The 19,612-nt window shown below is 40.4% G+C and overlaps 1 protein-coding gene across 6 annotated transcripts in view; it reads left to right on the top strand.

Moving 5' to 3' along the window:
* The window catches only part of efr3a (EFR3 homolog A (S. cerevisiae)), a 51,214-nt gene that overhangs the window by 15,746 nt on the left and 15,856 nt on the right, over positions 1 to 19,612 (top strand). For 4 of the 6 annotated variants that reach the window (XM_077505955.1, XM_077505917.1, XM_077505907.1 and 1 more), the window contains exons 2-12: positions 76 to 152; positions 847 to 974; positions 2,432 to 2,582; positions 6,389 to 6,510; positions 6,701 to 6,850; positions 9,911 to 10,060; positions 12,441 to 12,519; positions 16,111 to 16,246; positions 17,467 to 17,538; positions 18,482 to 18,649; positions 18,718 to 18,832. In XM_077505955.1, coding sequence (XP_077362081.1) covers positions 868 to 974; positions 2,432 to 2,582; positions 6,389 to 6,510; positions 6,701 to 6,850; positions 9,911 to 10,060; positions 12,441 to 12,519; positions 16,111 to 16,246; positions 17,467 to 17,538; positions 18,482 to 18,649; positions 18,718 to 18,832 — 1,250 coding nt within the window. In that variant the 5' untranslated portion in view covers positions 76 to 152; positions 847 to 867. The remainder of the gene's footprint in view (positions 1 to 75; positions 153 to 846; positions 975 to 2,431; positions 2,583 to 6,388; positions 6,511 to 6,700; positions 6,851 to 9,910; positions 10,061 to 12,440; positions 12,520 to 16,110; positions 16,247 to 17,466; positions 17,539 to 18,481; positions 18,650 to 18,717; positions 18,833 to 19,612) is intronic. The other 2 variants (XM_077505936.1, XM_077505945.1) reach the window with 1 other exon arrangement.

The following is a 19,612-nucleotide window of genomic DNA, read 5'->3' as shown; positions in this document are numbered from 1 at the left end:
GAATGAACTTATGAAGCTAGCTAACTAGCGCCTTTTGCGCTAACATGCTAAAGGTCTGCTGTCATCGTGTTGCAGGAGTTTGCGGGTGTTGCGGGCCGCTCAGGCCTCGCTACAAACGTCTGGTGGACAACATCTTCCCAGAGGACCCCAAGGTGACATTAATATTGCCTTACGGATGTCATACGCACGCGCAAGCTAACACCGTAGCTAACTTGTTAGCCTTTCAAAGTCCAACTCAATGACAAGTGCAATAGAAAATGAGAGGAAGAAAAATTGTGAGCCGTTTGACTCCTTTACCTTGAAACCCCGACTCCTTTAAAACCACTTGTAGGAATGCAGGATGATATCGGTGGCCCACAATTATCGACAATTATCGACCAATTTGGCGTCAAACAGATAAACCCGATAATAAAGAAATCCACCATTAATCGGCAATTATCGACCAATTTGACATCAAACAGATAAACCCGATAAAGAAATCCACCATTAATCGGCAATTATCGACCAGTTTGACATCAAACAGATAAACCAGATAATAAAGAAATTCATAGAAAATTAATCGGCAATTGACCAATTTGACATCAAACAGGTAAACTAGATAATAAAGAAATACACCGATCATTATCGGCAATTGACCAATTTGACATCAAACAGATAAACCAGATAATAAAGAAATTCTCTGAAAATTAATCGGCAATTGACCAATTTGACGTCAAACAGATAAACCAGATAATAAAGAAATTCTCTGAAAATTAATCAGCAATTATCGACAAATTTGACGTCAAACAGAGAGCAGATTGATTGTGAGGCTTACCTCGTTAGCATTTTTTTTTGTCATGTGCTCAGGACGGTCTGAGTAAGTCGGACATGGAGAAGCTGACCTTCTACGCCGTGTCGGCTCCGGAGAAGCTGGACCGCATCGGGGCGTACCTGGCGGAGCGACTCAGCCGCGACGTGGTGCGCCATCGCTACGGGTGAGTATGCTACGCGTTAGCATCGGCTAACTGTTGACGGCGAAAAGGGTTGTCGTCGAGTCACGCCCACTGACCTGTATATATGACTGGATAACCGATAGCCCGTACGCGCTCCCCCGCGCAAGCCGTTGAAGTCACAGGGCGGCCATCTTGTTACTCCCACCTCGCGGGCAGACGACTGTATCAACTATACGCTACTGTATATGTACAGATGAGACATACGCAGCTTGCAAGCAGTTAGTATGAGGTGGAGGGTTGTATTGTATTTGTCTGAAGGACTATCTCATATCAAGTATTTGTAAGATTGTGGTCTAATATTATCCTGTCGTCTGAGGGGATTTGAGAGTGGCTTTTGCTCGGATAATATGGGCCGCCAATCTTCAGAGTTACGGAAGAGGATTAGTGCCAGTGCAGTGGAAAAAAAAAGAAAAGAAAGGGTTGGCAGGACTCTCACTTTATTCTTAGAATTCTGACTTGAACTCATTGACTGGCGGCCATATTGACAGAAGCAACCCCCTTTGCTCCCGTCTGTTTTACTGGATTTTGCAAGGCCCACAGAATATTGTGTGCTACTGCTATCAAATCATGGAACCTACCAAAAGAAAGATGAGAGTCTCTTCTTTCATCAGGTGGGAAAAAATATGTTTCTATCTGTTTGCGTTTTGCAGCAATTCGCATTAGAAGAGAGCTAAGTTTCATCAATTTCCACACTGCTGGTGAAAACGATGGCAAAAAGAGCTTGTTGCAACATGGCCCTGGCTGATCTCTTATACTCTGCTGCCACCTGCTGGCCTTTTTTGTAATTACTACCATTTTGCTGCATCAAAGCCTTCTGTATGCTCTAGCATAAAAAAAAAACAAAAACAAAAAACGTATAAATACGTCTTTGGGACACAAACGCGTCCCAAACAAAATTCTCACTGGGCCCAATCCGTATAAAGCGGATTGAACATCTAAAAATCTTGATGCCGCCGACTCCCGAGCCATTTCTCCGTCGATTTTGATATGAGCCAATTAAAAAGCAACCTGTACACAATCAGGAAGCAAGGCAAGGCAAGGCAAGGCAAGTTTATTTGTATAGCACATTTCATACACAAGGCAACTCAATGTGCTTTACACGAGGAAAGACAACACATAAGCATCAAAAAACAATAGTTAACATTCAGAGGAAAAAAATAAAATAAAAATAGGTTACAAACTAACAGTCTTAAAACATTATTCAACAAACTTTAAAAAATTTAACATAAAAAAGTGGTAACAACAAATACGTGCTAGCACAGTGCTGTTAGCATTCTGGAACGTCCTTAGCCCTCTGGCATGTTAGCGACCATGTTGTTAGCATGCCACGTTAGCATCCCATGAAGCGATAGCGGTAGCGGCTTTTGCAAGGGTTTGGCGTTGCTTCGCTAGCATTATGTTAGCATCAGGCTGTCAAGCTAATATGGAGGTGTTTTCAGGAACGTGGTGATTGCCATGGAGGCCCTGGACCAGCTGCTGATGGCGTGCCACTCGCAGAGCATCAAACCCTTCGTGGAGAGCTTCCTGCACATGGTGGCCAAGCTGCTGGAGTCCAGGGAAGCGGACCTGCAGGTTCTGGGGACCAACTCGGTGAGAACGCCATCCTGTGGAGCAAACGGCGTACTGTGGAAGGAAAACGTTTTGGATTTCCGAGTTGCTCCTCGGTGCGAGCTTTAGAAACATCGTCTTTTATTGTGCCGTCAATGAAAAGTTTCAATCACGTTTAAAAGGCGATTCATTTGACATTTTGTGTCGAAGTCGACGTTCAAAAAAGCATTTTTTTAAATATAATAATGCTTTATTTTTTGTAATTAAACAATATTATGTTAGATAACATAATTATATAATATTATATATAATGATTATATTATTTTATTAATTAATATTAATTATATATGTATATAATTATATTAATTATAAATATACTTAATATAATTAATATAAATAATACAATATCATTTAATAAAAAAATAATGTATATATAATATAGATATTTTACAGTTATATAATAATACATACTACTAATATAGACTTATAAATTATAAATGCATAGTTTAATGTTTTGTTTAATTTTCTTGAATTAAACAGTTATATAACATAATTATATGTAATCTATTATTATTAATTGATATTAATTATATATTTTATACATATAATATACATTATTATTCTTATTATATTAATTATAAATACAGTATACATAATATAATTAATATAAATAATACAATATAATTTAATTAAAAAATGTGTATATATAATATATTTTTCATAATATATATATATATATATAATTTAGTAAAAAAAAAGAATTATATAATATGTTGTATATAATGTGATATATTATTAATAATAATTATTATTAATATCCATCCATCCATCTTCTTAACCGTTTACTCCTCACAAGGGATATATGCATATAATATATATAATATTATTCTTGTTATTTCTGTTATTGTTAGTGTTATTAAAATAAATGAAATGTTTTGTCATTCGATTAAAAGTTTCAATCACATTGAAAAGGTAATTAATTCTACATTTTGTATCTAAATGTACAATCCAAAAAAATATTTTCAAAGTGGAAGTCAACCTGAAACATTTCTGGACAATAATTAAAAAAAAGATATGCAACCTCACTAGTCTAATCATAACATTCTGATGAATATTACATTTGTGAAATCCAAGTTATGTAGCAAAATGGCGCCCGTTTTGATCCATCTCAGGCGGGGCGGCCATTTAGCCACTTTGCTGTCAACTGAAGATGACGTCACAGTTGCTCGGGCAACGAACGACCAATCACAGCGCACCTGTTTTGTGAAGCTGAGCTGCGATTGGACGTTACTTGAGACCTGAGCGACATTGATGTCATTTTCACTCCACACCAAGTTGATGTTGATTCCAAACCGATTCACTCATATTCTTTTTTGGCCATCTTGTTTGTCAGCACTCAAATACAAAGTAGATTTTGAGTTGACTTCTTTTTGTGGCACGATAATGGCATCGAGCAGTCTGCCCGCCGGCGCACGTTAGCTTGCGCTTAAGCCGCTAATTGAACTGAAAATGTCTTTTATCACATCGTGCGCCACATCGCCACCGTTATTATGATGACGAGCCCGCAAGCGCCGCCGGCAAATGTCAGACGCGCCGCCATCTTCGCGTGACTCTTCAAGGTCAACAACGCCAAAAGGAGGGGAAATAGACGGACGGACGGACGGACGGACAGACTTCTTATCTGGAATTCCAGAAACAAGCAACTGGTCGCCAGTCAATCTCACAATATATACACAAACAATAGATTACAGATAGACAGATATGTTTGTTGTTTTTGTTTTTTTTCCGGGGCCATACTGATACTGATTATTAGTAGTCAAGGGCGCCGATAACCGATTTGGAGCCGATATTCCTTTTTCACTTAAAAGGGAAAATATTCGCATCAAAATTTGGAAAACTCCAGTTCTTCATTTTTGGAGGAATTTTAAAGCATATGTTTAACTTTTAGGGTTAGTAAAATATTTTTATTTATTTATGTATTTATTTATTTTAATATTAGCCAATAGACAGCATTTTTTTTTTTTTTTAATCTAACAAGTTCCAGGGGCAATTTCCAAAAGTTCAATTAAAAACAAGCAAGTGTTTTCCACGCAGGTAGTCAAAAATTTCAAAATATCTGAAGTAATAAATTTGTACTTATCTTAGTTTTAATTTAAAACAAAAAAAAACAGTTTACTGCATGACCGATTTCTGTTTCTTGTACAGCACTTTGTATGCAGCAATGCTTGTTTTCAAGCGTTTTGTCAATAAAGTTGAGTTGAAAATTCAAATAAAACAGACAAACGACGGACTGGTCGCCAGCCAATGTCAAGCAAATGGAGTGGTTGTCAGTCAACGATGGATTGGTCGCCAGTAAACGTCAGTGTCTGGCAGAACGCCACGCAAATGTTCCGGCAGGGAGTCAAACCCGGATCTGGTGCCTGCGAGGCAAACGTGGTCGACACGAGGCAGGCGTGCTGCTGCTCAAATCTTGTCAAAAAACATTCTTTTTTTTTTTCTCTCTCTTCGGCTGCTCCACTGTAGGCGGTTGATCTCGGCAGGAGGCTCAGCTGCATTATTTACGAGTGTGAGTTTTATTTATGAGCGCTCTTTTCTTTGGGTTTTTTTTTTTTGTGGTTTTTGGTATTTGGAGGCTGACGGAGGAGCGGGCAGGTTGTAGGCAGGGTGGCTGGCGCCTGAGAGTGGGGTTCACTCTCGGGTTCGTGACATTTTCCTCACAGTAGCAGTTTGCGTGGGCCGTTCGTTGTATGCGTCACGGGGCAGGAAAAAGAAAAAAACAAACAAAGATGGCGGCTTGAAAGCTGCTCATTAGGCACAAAGCCAGAACACTCATTTCAATATCAGCTTCCCCGAAGGATCCTCTTGGCGCTCCACCAGTATGGTACATCACTCTCTCTCAATCTCTCGCTCGCTCGCTCACTCACTCACTCACTCACTCACTCACTCACTCACTCACTCTCTTGCACTCTCTTTCAGTCGCTCTCTCTCTCTCGCTCTCTCGCACTCTCACTCACTCTCTTGCACTCTCTTTCACTCTCTCTCTCTCTCTCTCTCTCGCACGCTCTCTCACTCGCTCTCTCACTGGCTCTCTCACTCGCTCACTCTCTTGCTCTCTCTCTCTCTCTCTCTCTCTCTCTCACACGCTCTCGCTCTCTCACTCACTCACTCACTCACTCTCTTGCACTCTTTCACTCGCTCTCTCTCTCTCTCACACGCTCTCGCTCTCTCACTCTCTCACTCACTCAATCACTCACTCTCTTGCACTCTTTCACTCGCTCTCTCTCTCTCACACGCTCTCGCTCTCTCACTCTCTCACTCACTCAATCACTCTCTTGCACTCTTTCACTAGCTCTCTCTCTTTCTCTCTCGCTCTCTCACTCTCTTACTCTCTCCCTCGCTCTCACTCTCTTACTCTCTCCCTCGCTCTCTCTCTCTTTCTCTCTCTCTCACTCTCTCTCTCTCTCTCTCTCTCTCTCTCTCACACACACACACGCTCTCTCTCTCTCTCTCGCACGCTCTCTCTCTCTCTCTCTCTCTCTCGCTCTCTCTCGCTCTCTCACTCTCTCTCACTCTCTTACTCTCTCCCTCGCTCTCTCTCTCGCTCTCTCCCTCTCTCTCTCTCTCTCTCTCTCTTTCGCTCTCTCTTGCTCTCTCTCCCTCTCTCTCTTTCGCTCTCTCTCTTGCACCAGTAATTTGTACTTTATGAATGAATGTCACCCACTAACTCCAGCAAACGACAAATGATCATTTTGTTCATTTTGTTCATTTTGTTCATGTCATGCAAGCGGTTATTTCATATCAACTGTGTCACTGACGAGTTTTTGTGTTTTGTTACCGCCTGCGGCCAGTTTGTGAAGTTTGCCAACATCGAGGAGGACACGCCATCCTACCACCGCCGCTACGACTTCTTTGTGTCCCAGTTCAGCGCCATGTGCCACTCCACCCACGAGGACCCGGACACCAGGACCAGGTTGGCTACCTTGACACCGGGCAAGTCGTGTCATCGCTGTTAACTTCTGCTCTGTGAAAGACATTTTTAATCTGTGGAATACTGCGTAGCTGTCGATCTTCTAGATAGCAACGTGTCGCTGGGGATGTTAACGATAAGCGCCCAAATCGTGATTTTAAAACTGCCACAATATCATATCTGTGCGTTTGAGGATCCGCGTGGCGGGCATCAAGGGTCTGCAGGGGGTGGTCCGAAAGACGGTCAACGACGAACTGCAGGCCATCATCTGGGAGCCGCAGCACATGGACAAACTCATCCCGTCCATGCTCTTCAACATGCAGGACGCCGACGACATGGACAGGTATAATATACCTTTGCTTGTTTGTTTGTTTATGTTTAGATTTCAAGAAATTAACATTGGGTTGTTTGGGAATACAGTATTCAAACTTCTGGATCCTTTAGAGGGGTCAAAATGTTGTGATGAAACTTCTTATTTTACAATGCTTCACTTTGACATTCTTTTCAATTCAAATGTTAACTGTTTATCAGAATGCTTTTTGGCACAATAAAAATAGAGCTCGGGTCAAATTGACCCATTTGAAATTGAAGAACTACAAATAATTTGCATGCATTCAAATGTTATGTTTTTTTATTTATCTTGCTAATGAACCGAATACAATTTCCGTTTGTTCGAACGAATGAACTTTCATTCCATTCATTCATTCATTCATTCATTCATTCATCAGCCCGCATTAAAATGTTTCATTTTGACACATTTGCATGAATGAAAATTGTATTTGGTCTACTGAATTTTTAATTTATCTTTCAAATGAACCGAATGAAATAATCATTCATTCATTCATTCATTCATTCATTATTTCATCAACAGGCATTAAAATGGTTCGTTTTGACATTTTGTGTGAATGAAATTTTTATTTGGTTGATTGAATTTTTCATTTATCTTGCCAATGAACTGAATAAAATTTTAATTCATTCATTCATTCATTCATCCATCCATCCATCCATCCATCCATCCATCCATCAACAGGAATTAAAAATGTTCGTTTTCACATATTTGCGTGCATTAAAATGTTATTTGGTTTATTTAATTTTTAATTTATCTTGCCAATGAACTGAATAAAATATTCATTCATTCATTCATTCATTCATTCACTCATCAACAGGCATTAAAATGTTTCGTTTTGACATATTTGCATGCATTAAAATGTTTTTTTATTTCTCTTGCTAATGAACCGAATACAATTTCCGTTTGTTCGACCGAACGAACTTTCATTCATTCATTCATTCATTCATTCATTCATTCATCAACAGGCATTCAAATGTTCATTTTGCCATATTTGCATTGAAAGTTGTTAATGGTGATCCTGTATAAGGATCAGAATGCGTTTGGAAGCTGAAACATCGCGCGGGTCAAAGTGAATCAAGAGCTCGTAGCAATGGGACGATTTCACTTGGTTGAAATGCTTGACTTGAAATATTTGCAACAAAAAGCAGTTCATCGGACCGCGTTTTCCAAATGAAGCATAGCACGGGTCAATTTGACCCGGGCACAAGATTGTCGTCAAGCACACAGGCTCGATTGATGGAATTTCATTGGTGAAAGATGATTTCGGATACCACTGTTTTCACTGACTTTTTTTTTTTTTTTTTTGCGGTGGAGGTAGTTTCCATGTCAACAGAAATCTATTTTTAGACCCGGTCAGACATTTTCCTTCCCTTTCCGTCTTCCTCTTTTGGCAGCTTCTCCCCCGGTTAAGGATGATGATTTTCTCTCGGTACCGACTGGAGCGTCTGTCCCCACATGATGCCAACGTTAAAAGTAATGTCAAGTTAAAAGTTGAAATGTTTTCCAATTTCGGTATTGTAAATGTATCGTTTGTTGGGAGGAGCCTCATGACCTCAGAAGTCTCGGCCTATCGGCTATTCAGCTCAGCGGTTCGTCTTCTTGGCTGATTCTTCTTCTACGCTTTCCGTTAACTCCCTGTGGCGGTGCAACAGCGCCACTCCAGACTTGGCATATGCATTACGGCCGTTTAACGTCCTCGCCGTCTTTCATTTGGACACTCGCAAGTCTTGAGGCAGTTCTGTCTGTGCAAGATTTGTTTGAGGAACGTAAACAGGGTCTTAATCCATGTCATGTTTTTTTTTTTCCTTTTTCTTTTTAAGACCAGTTATATCCATTTTCATTCAGGGCTGCCATTTTGTGCTGTCGACTGAAATTGACATCAAACTGCCCTCCGGCTCGCATTGCGGGCAAACTCCACACCATACGTAGCTCACCGATTTTTCAGAAAAATCGGGCATTCCGTCAATATCGACGGAGGTTCCGCCCATTTTGTTGGCGATTGACGGGAAAGTTGAAAAAAAATCAAAATTGACTGGAGGGGATTTTTTGTCCATCAATGTAATCATCAATAAATTTGGCAATCCGTCAATGACGGACGTTCATTTTGTTGACGATTGACGGATGCCCATTTTGAAGACGGAAACATTAATAATCCAATTAATCAACAACTCTTGTTTAGCAGCTTTATTTTATATAAAATTGCGCAAATTCTCAGAAGCCTCTCAACAGTAATCGATTAATTTTGTAGCTTTTCAAAGTAAGACATTTGCAAAAATCTCCTTTTACTTTGGAAAACAAGGATCAGCGTTTTTCCGATTTTTTTTTAATTTTTTTTTTGTCGCATGCTACGGACCAAACCAGGAAGTGAATCATGGTCAGTTTGTGTTTATGCTTTTTTGCATTTTCAATAACAAATAATGTCCTCCTCTTTTTGAATAAAGAAAAATGACCCAATGTTCTATTTAGGGCTGCACAATATATTGAAAAATATTGATATTGCGGTATTGGCCTATGCAATATGCATATTGCAAAAACATGCAATAAGTTTGATATGGAATTTTATACGCTTTGATCTCAATTTGACCAGTCAGACTGTCAGGTTGACCTGTTTGACATTTATTAAAAATGACAAAAAAGGAGAGAAGACACTCAGTTCAAAGGTCGCGAGGAGAGGAACTGACTGATACAATTCACTACTGCACTCTCTGGGGGGGTTGGGGGGGGGGAATCCCCTCCTCACCCTCTCTTTTTATTTTGTTTCCACGCCCCTAGTTCCATCGGTTGTTCCAACTCTAATAATACAAATGCAAAACATAGTTTCCTTCATTGGATAATAAAAATGTCATTTCTTTAGGTATGTGTTAAATATCCAAATAATATCATATCGCTATATTCAGCGACTATATCGCATATTTTTCCAATATCGTGCAGCCCTAGTTCTGTTATTCCCATGTATTGCATCATCGAAAAACAACCGGTTCTGAAAGTAACCGTTGATTGCAGTCCTACTAAATGTTGTTGTTTTTTTTAAATTTTTTATTGTGTGTTTGTCAGGGTGGGGGCGGTGCATCCGAGCACGCCGTGCGTGTCCGGCGGTCAAGACGGCGACGAGAATCCGTCCACGCTGGCCGAAAGCTGCTTCCGAGAGCTGCTGGGACGCGCCGCCTACGGCAACATGAACAACGCCGTCAGGCCCGTGCTCGTGTGAGTAGCGGCAACAAACAAACGACAACTCCTTTTCGACTTGCAACTTTGCAAGTTGCAACTAGGGATCATGAAACGATCACGGCGATATCGTGATATCGCGATATGAAAACTGCCGCAATATATCGTCTAAAGCAGCACATCTGTTGAAAAAAGAAGTCGGGTTGATTTCCATTTGTGCAGTTCTAGCACCCTCTGGTGGCTAATTTTTATTTATTTTTTTTTAGTGCAGTTTAATTTTCAAAGGGCATGTTTTGGCCCTTCTATGTTTCAAATCCAGATGAAGGGGAACTCAACTCAACTCAACAGGAAGTGACCCAATTTCAACAGGAAGTAACCTGATTTCAATAGGAAGTGACCTCGAAGTGACCTTAATTCAACAGGAAGTGACCCAGGAGTGGTCCAAAATCAACAGGAAGTGATATGATTGAAACAGGAAGTGACCCAGAAGTAGTCTGAAATCAATAGGAAGCGACCTGTTTCAACAGCAAGTGACCCAGCTGTGCTCTAAAATCAAGAGGAAGTGACCCAGAAGTGACCTGATTTCAACAGGAAGTGACCCGGAAGTGACCCGATTTTGACAGGAAGTGACCTGATTTCAATAGGAAGTGACCTAGAAGTGACCTTAATTCAACAGGAAGTGACTCAATTTCAACAGGAAGTGACCCAGGAGAGGTCTAAAATCAACAGGAAGTGACCTGATTTCAATAGGAAGTTGACCTAGAAGTGACCTTATTTTTGTCCTGCTGAAAGAAGAGACTGTAATCTTTCTTTTCTATAGCAGTAGAACAGAGTATTCTGTGGGCCTTGCAAAATCAGTCCAAATCCAGTCAAACAGCTGGGGGAGTGAAGGGGCTTGCTTCTGTGAAAATGGCTGCCAGTCAATGAGTTAAACGATGCATGTCAACTACACGCACGCAAAGTGATGAATTTGTGTCCTGTGACGTGAGAAGAGCGAGCGAGTGATTAGATGCGTGTTAATTGTTCCTTTTCAATCCATCAAGCAAGAGCGCCCGGCCCTGTTTATTAATCATCTCAGGTTAATCTCAAGGTCAACTCTCTGCTCTCCCTCTGCACGGCAAGGCGGTTTAATTTTGTTTTTCATAGGGTCCGAGGCGGCGTTGTTGTGCCCTCCAGCGGTCAACCAAAGCAAGTGTCGCTTGACGTGGGCGTCTCCGTCTTCTCATGACTTTTTGTCTCTCTTTTGTGCTGTCACCGGCCAGGCTTCATCTCCTCCCGCAGGGGGGAGGGAGGATTGTTTCTATAAATAGAAGCACCGGGGTTCATCGTGGGGGAAGGAGCGGGAGGAGGATTGGATGGGGGGTTTACATTGACGTCACATTGGACTGCAGCTTGACTGAGGAGTTTGTTGAAAATGGATGCTGAGCTTTTTTTTGCATGCGATACAAGTCATACTTTTACTGTCCATTCGGGGTGGGCTACCTCACGATACGATACGATACGTGATGCAAGGCTCACGATAACGAATATCTCATGATATGACCATACCACCATTATTGGTATATTGCACAGGTTATAAATCCATGATAATCTACAATAAAACTACTCTAAAATAATAATATAAATACATAAATAACAAAAGAAATATCAATAAATATTAATAAAAAAGTAAATAATAAATAATGAAATAATAATTCATATTATAATAAAAATATAAATATAATATACACAATATATTAATATATTTAATATATAAAAATATACATTAACATAATACTAAACACAAATAAATAATATATATAATTAGAATATAATAAAAAAGCTTGCGTCCATTTCCCCTAGCGACCCGCCAAGTAATTGCTCAATAAGTCATGAACAATGGAGCCGTTAAAGTGGCTGTATATTAGGGCTGCACAATATACATTGAAAAAAAATATCTATCGCAATATTTGCCCATGCGATATGCATATTGAGCAGGATTATAATTGAAAAAATATTGGTTGACAGATTGTGATGTCAGATGTTTTTCATGATGTATCCACAAGTAGGGCTTTGCGCCACCTGGTGCCACCGAGAGGCAATTACAGTTTGCAGCAGGGTCCGGTCCAAATCTGCTGCCAATCGCAAGTGAATTTAAAGCTCAATTAGCATTTACTAGCCCAGCGTTACAGTCATGCCATCCATATGATTGACAGGTAGCCCCTCCCCCCCCCATTCCACCAGCAGACCTCAGGGAATGAAAGGCGTCAGGCCAGCTGCCGTCTTCCTCGTCGGGAGGCGAGCGGCAGCTGTGGCTCGCAGACGTGACAGCCTCCGGTGGGGTGGGGGTGGCGGTATGACCTTGGATCAACTTCCTGTGAGTCAAGTCAAGTCGCGTGACTTAATGACGACGTGACTTTTTTTTTTTTTGCTCCCACAGTCACCTGGACAACCATCACCTGTGGGAGCCCAACGAGTTTGCCGTTTCCTGCTTCAGGATCATCATGTACTCCATCCAGGTCAGCCTCCTTCCTCGTTCAGCTCACCTGCAGCATGATCATCTCACAGTTGCTCACAAACATACAATTTCACATTTCAAGTCTGTCCAATCTTAATAAGCATATCCATCTGATCGACCTGCCTCATCTACTTCATAAAATCTTCCAAATGAACATGTGCCCCATCAAATTAATGTACCAAAGAAGAAACCGGTCATGGAGCAACCATTGTACACGCCCATTTTCATGGTTGCGAGGCAAGAAGTTGCGTGCTCAAGACCTTATTTCAACAGGAAGTGACCTGGAAGTGGTCTAAAATCAACAGGAAGTTACCTGATTTCAACAGGAAGTGACCTGTTTTAACAGGAAGTGACCTAGAACTGCTCTAAAATCAACAGGAAGTGACCTGATTTCAACAGGAAGTGACCCGATTTCAACAGGACGTGACCCAGAAGTGGTCTGAAATCAATAGGAGGTGACCTGTTTCAACGGGAAGGGACCTAGAAGTGCTCTAAAATCAATAGGAAGTGACCCGGAAGTGACTTGATTTTAACCGGCAGTGGCTTGATTTCAACAGGAAGCGACCGGGAAGTGACCCCATTTCAATAGGAAGTGACCTGATTTCAACAGGAAGTGACCTGATTTCAACAGGAAGTGGCCTGATTTCAACAGGGAGTGACCCAGAAGTGCTTTAAAATCAACAGGAAGTGACCCGGAAAGGGACCCAATTTCAACAGGAAGTGACCTGTTTCAACAGGAAGTGACCCAGAAGTGACCTAATTTCAACATGAACTGGCCTAATTTCAATAGGAAGTGACCTACAAGTGACCTTATTTCAATAGAAAGTGACCTACAAGTGACCTTATTTCAACAAGAAGTGGCCTGATTTCAACAGGAAGTGACCCAGAAGTGACCTGTTTCAATAGGAAGTGACCCAGATGTGCTCTAAAACCAACAGGGAGTGACCTGATTTCAACAAGAAGTGACCCGGAAGTGACACGATTTCAATAGAAAGTGACCTGATTTCGAAAGAAAGTGACCTAGAAGTGACCTTACTTATTTCAACAGGAAGTGACCCGATTTCAACAGGAAGTGACCTTAACTATCACAAATGATTGCCTAACCCTAACCCCAACCAAGACCCAATTCAAACCTAAATTCTCAAACCAAGTCTTGACCTCTCAAAAAGAGGACTGGTCTAATGGGGACCACCAAAATGTTTCCACAAGGACATGTGGTCCCCACAATAGCTGCTTTTCCACCAACAAGCCCAGGATCTTTGAGTTCTGGGTAACAGGAGTTCTTGGTTGTAAAAGTTCAGCTGGGAATTTATCATTGTTTTTCCACAGCATTTTTAAGTTCTTTGTAATTGACTTAAATACGTTTGATGACGTACGAGTTTGATGAACCTAGCTGGTGTAAAAACAACACACTGCCAAATTTGACCAACCAATCAGCCTTGGTCATTGCAGCCCGCCCCCTCAAAGTTCCAGCCTGGCTCAGCAAGACCCTGCTCCTGAGATGGCCCCTGGGGAATTTAATTACCCTGGAAATAGTTTTTGGTGGAAAAACGTGCAAACTGAATTTTAGCAAAGTAAACTGAAAAGTTCTCCAAAAGTCCCTGCGGTGGAAAAGCCCCTATTGATAGTAAAAACACAGAATAATGGTTCCAATGATGTGACATAAACTCCGGTACACACACACACACATCCTCATGGTGCTATCTTTGTGGGGCCCTCTCATTGACATAATCCATGAGCCCCTTCCCCTAACTCCAACCATCAAAAATGATTGCCTACCCCCATTCCTTACCCTAACCTCAACCATAACCCAATTGAAACCTAAACGGTAAAAACAAGTCTTGACCCTCAAAAAGAGGTCTAAACTTGTGGGGTCCAGCAAAATGGCCCCACAAGTTCAAGTCGGTCCCCACAATGCTACTAAAACCTGGAAAAAACACGCGTGTATCCCACACACACAAGCAATCGATGAAATCGTTCTATATTTTCCCCCAAATATTTTCGTTGATAAATTAATCGTGAGACAAAGCAAAATACAAATCAAGACGGTCCAAAGGCACAAATTGACAAAACCTCAGGAGAATCTTAATGCAATAATTATATGCCGGCATGAGAATATTTGTTTTATGACAACAATTGTAATGTTGAGTTAATTACTTGAGGCTTAAATAGCTCTCAGACACATTCGAGACAAACACTCCACTTTATTAAAAGGTGCCAGTTGGTTTTGCTAGCAGCTCATGAAAAGAATTGCTGCTCTCCGCGTTTGTTTATGACCTTGTTAGCGTACATTAATTATGGTAGAATTGTGCGACGGTGACTCCATTTGATCACAATATTTGTCCGGATGGAATTTTAAAGCAATACAAAATTTACAAATGATTTTCCAGTTTTGGATTAGGCAAAAGTACAAAAATATCTCTGGGATCTTATTCCCTGAATTTTCTTTTAAACCGATGAAGTATCAGAGTTCGAACATACCGTGGAGACCGCCATGGACCTGGTCACGTGATCGTGATGACGACATATCCCGTGCGTAACCGCAAGCCGTTTTCGTTCATTTCAATGGCAATTTGCTGACATCATGTGCAAGAAAAAGACCTCTTCAATCTCAAATACTGCACCAATTCTGTTCAGAATAACGTCTGGTTTCATGTCATTCCGTGTGGGGGTTGGCCACTCCTAATGTGGGCTAAAGCATTCCATGTCATTCAATGTGTATTTGACGCATGCGGTACATCGCGACGATCACGTGACTGTCCAAAATGCCGATACGGTATGTAACGGGAAAAATATTCATAAAAAGTGCTATAAAATCATAATTGCTCAACATAAATTGGCAATTTTTTTCAGGGAAGAGTTGAAATGAGCCATTTCACAGAATAGCTGCTTAGTTTTTCACAAGTCTTGTGTTCCTTTCAGGAAAAACGTTCTTTGAAATGAATGTCAATTTCCTGTGATCTTTTCTCCATTTGTTGATGAAATACATATTGTTCTATAGACCACACAGTTCAATGAATTCAAAAATACAATGTCCCACGCCACAATTTTATTTTCTATTTTAATCCTTCATGCCATTTGAAGGGGAAATAAAAGCAGACTTTAAAAAAAAAAAAAAAAAAAAAATATTTTTAAGTTTAACAAGGTCTCAGAGTGCAAGTAAATTAAATTTGTTTCTGATGCGTACATTCGTGCTTGAAAGTTGGAATATGTAAACTCAGGAGCACAACTGTAAATGTACAAAAGCTAAGCGTCTCTTAAAAAATGACAAAAAAAAATGCAAAAAAATTGTCCTCAAAATTCACGTGCACACGTCTACTCATGTCAACTTCAAAACAGTATTTTGAATAATACGGGCGTTTAAAGCCTTTTTCACAGCTTACCGTGCGGCATATAAACTTCCAAACCGTGCCGTTTATATGGCACATAGAGAAACCAGCAGCGTCCTCACTAAACTTCACAAAATGAGGCACTAAAACAACAACTGTGACTCAACACAAGCAAACAACGATAAAAGTGATCATTAGTTAGCAACTATGAATTGTTTTTGCCATGAAAAAACGAAATTGTTGTTCTCCTGACGTTGTTGCAGGCGCAGCACTCTCACCACGTGATCCAGCAGGTCCTGGGCCACCTGGACACCCACAACAAGAGCACCCCCAGGGTACGCGCCGGCATCGTCCAAGTGCTGCTGGAGACGGTGGCCATCGCCGCCAAAGGCTCCGTGGGTGAGTCATGGAGACGCACTTTCACCCGTCCTTCCGCAATCGCTCAGCGCGTTTATTTTTTAGTTTTGCTCCTAAAATGGCCACTGGAAATTCCTCGGGCCTGATTTTGGAATTAGGGATTTCATTTCCCTAAATCTCTCATCAACTACAACAGGAGTGTAATGGTGTTGACTCAACAAATACAACAAAAAAGACCTAAACATTTTTTTACCAAAACCATTTTACAAAAACGCACAAAAAAACCTTAAATCTTATCTTATTAAACATTTAAAATGCATTGAGTGGTCTATAATTACATTTGTAATTTTTTGTTTGCTTTTTTGTTTGAGATCATTGTTTTTACAATATTGTGACCTTTTTTGTATCGCGAGCATCCCCACAATATTGTGATAATTATCGTATCGTGACCTTCATATCATGATGGTTGATTAGGGATATAACGACACCAGCAGTATCATGACATTGCGATATTAAAACTGCTACAATATATTGTCGTTAAAAAAGTCAGGTTGATTTCCATTTGTGCAGTTGTAGCACCGTCTGGTGGCTAATTTTTTTTTTTTTTATCACACGATATATACCCCGGGAGATGTTAATTTTTAAGCTAGTTGAAATTTGAACAGTGTAAATTGGAAGCATTATGTGGGAGTTGTTAAGTGGCAAAAAGTGTGGAGAATAAAAATCACAATAACTGAAGCATTCCCACAACTAGAATAAGCTGAATGCACGTGGAATGCTTATGAAGTAAATTGAGAGATAAATTATGAAATGATGACCTCCTGGTTACTGGACAATGCGCTTTACCAACCGTGCCACCGAGCAGTATCAGACACTTGGTAATAATGATAAGTTATATGTATGGAATTGGGCGTGGAAAGTGATACTTCGAAAAAGTTCAATGTCTGTCCCATTGAAAATGAATGGGGAAAAGTTGATATTAAACGTAAAATTATTTCTATTACCGGCACCATAATGTAACCATAGCATTTCCCACAATATAAAAATGATCTCCACACCTATTTATCAAGCCCTTCTTCCTCCTTGTCAAAAAAAATACTTGTTTTATATTTCTTTTTATATTCCAACAATTGTTTACGAATTGGACAAGTGACCAACCGGGCTTGTGCGTCCCAACACATACCTGCTTTCGTGTGTTTGTTTGTGTTTCACCGCCACCCGCCCGCCATGTTGGGAAAACAAACAAAATGTCCGCCGGCCAGGAAGCATCCAAGAGTGCAAAGCGGGCGAGGCGCCGGACGGCGAACACGCCACACCTGCCAACATGTGGCTCGGTACGCACGGCCAAGCGTAGATCCGGAGCGGGACTGGGCAAACTACTGCTTTCATTCACAACGATTTTTTTTTTTACATAAAACACAAAATAAACTTCAATGTTTTATTTCTGTTCCATAATACAATTTGAAATGACAGTAGTATACTTTATTAAAACAATTTTACATCAGCTACATTTTTTTCCAACATTATATTTATAATTTTCAAGGTTTTCAATAACAAACAAAAAACAAAATAAACAAAAAAGACCTAAAAAAAAAGGCCATAAACCATTTTAAAACACAAAAAAAAATGTAAAATCTTATCTTATGCATTGAGTGGTTTTTAATTACATTTGTACATAAAACACAAACTAAACTTGTTTTAATTTTGTTACAAAATAAACTCACTTAAATGTGTTTTTAAAATGATGAAAGAACGTTTGAAATATTTTATGATTTAAACAATTCTGCCTAAATATTAGACAAATATAAAAATAGTCCATGTCACATTGTATTGGCTGATTTCAAGCACTTTTTTTTTTCCCGTCTCCAATAATTTATTTATCGTTATTATTTATTTTTATTTTTTTATTTTTTTACACTTCCAATATTTTATTTACCGTTATTATTTATTGTATTTTTTATTTTTATTTTTTTTACAATTCCAATAATTTATTTCATTATTTTATTATTATTATTATTATTATTATTATTATTATTATTATTATTTACATTTTCTACATTATAAACTGGACCTATGTTTAAAATTCAGTTTGCATGCAAGATTGCCCAGCCCCGATGTAGCATGTACTAGCGTGTGCAGTCGTGTGCTAGCGTGTACTAGCGTAGCGCACAAAAGCGTGCGTTTGCCAGCGTTGGCGGCCGCGTTTTGGACGTTTGCCCGCCCGCCCGCCTCGCGCACGCCCCTCACTCGCCCGCCCGTGTTGTCGGCGCCGTTCAGGTCCGACGGTGCTGGAGGTGTTCAACACGCTGCTGAAGCACCTGCGCATGAGCGTGGACCTGGAGCTGGGCGAGAGCTCGCGCCGCAACTCGGCCAGCAGCGCCTCGTCGGGCCGCGGCAAGGAGAGCGACGAGCGCATCGTGCAGAACGCCATCATTCAGACCATCGGTACGCCTTTTCCACGCCTTCCGACGCGGCCGTGCGCCCCAGGCGTGACGCGCTTTTCTTTACGGCAGGATTCTTCGGCGGGAACCTGCCCGACTACCAGAGGGCCGAGGTGATGATGTTCATCATGGGCAAGGTGCCCGTCTACGGGACGCCGTGCCACACGCTGGACACCGTCAAGATCGGGTGAGTCACCCGCAAGCTAGTCGTGTTCATTTTTATCCGCCATTCTTAACTCATTCACTCCCAGAAGCAGAAGCAGTCCCCTTCACTTCTCGTGCTATAAAAACATGGAACCTACCAAAAGAAAGGATGAAAGTCTTTTTTTTTTTTCGCCAGGGAAAAAAAAAAAAAAAAAAGTATATTTCTATCGGTTTCCGTTTTGCAGCAATTAGCATTAGAATATAGATTACGTTTCTTAATTATTCACAAACCGGTTGAAAAGGATGGCAAAAAGAGCTTTTTTTTTTATTTTTTATTTTTTTTTCCAACATGGCCCTGGTTGATCTCTTTTACTTTGCTGCCACCTGCTGGCCGTTTGTGGAAAAGCTACCTTTTTTTTTTTTTTTTTTTTTTTTTACCGTTCTTTGCAATTGAGAGGCTGCATCAAAGCCTTCTGTATACTCTAGCATAAAAAAACCAAAAAAAAACGGATAAATACGTCTTTGGGACACTTATTATACTTTTTTTTTGTTTTTTTTTATGCTAGAGCATACAGAAGGCTTTGATGCAGCCTCTCAACTGCAAAGAACAGTTGCAGAAATGGTCGTTATTATACAAACGGCCAGCAGGTGGGAACAGAGTATAAGAGATCAACCAGGGCCATGTTGGAAAAAAAGCTCTATTACTCAGAATTCGAAATAGATTTGTGACTAATGAAACTTAGCTATATTCTAATGCCATTTGCTGCAAAATGGAAATAGATACAAAAATACGATTTTTTTCTTTTCCTGATGAAAGAAGAGA

The sequence above is a fragment of the Festucalex cinctus genome, chromosome 1 (genome assembly GCF_051991245.1).
Source record: "Festucalex cinctus isolate MCC-2025b chromosome 1, RoL_Fcin_1.0, whole genome shotgun sequence".
In the NCBI taxonomy this organism is placed as follows: domain Eukaryota; kingdom Metazoa; phylum Chordata; class Actinopteri; order Syngnathiformes; family Syngnathidae; genus Festucalex; species Festucalex cinctus.
This window is presented reverse-complemented; position numbering and strand designations above follow the sequence as displayed.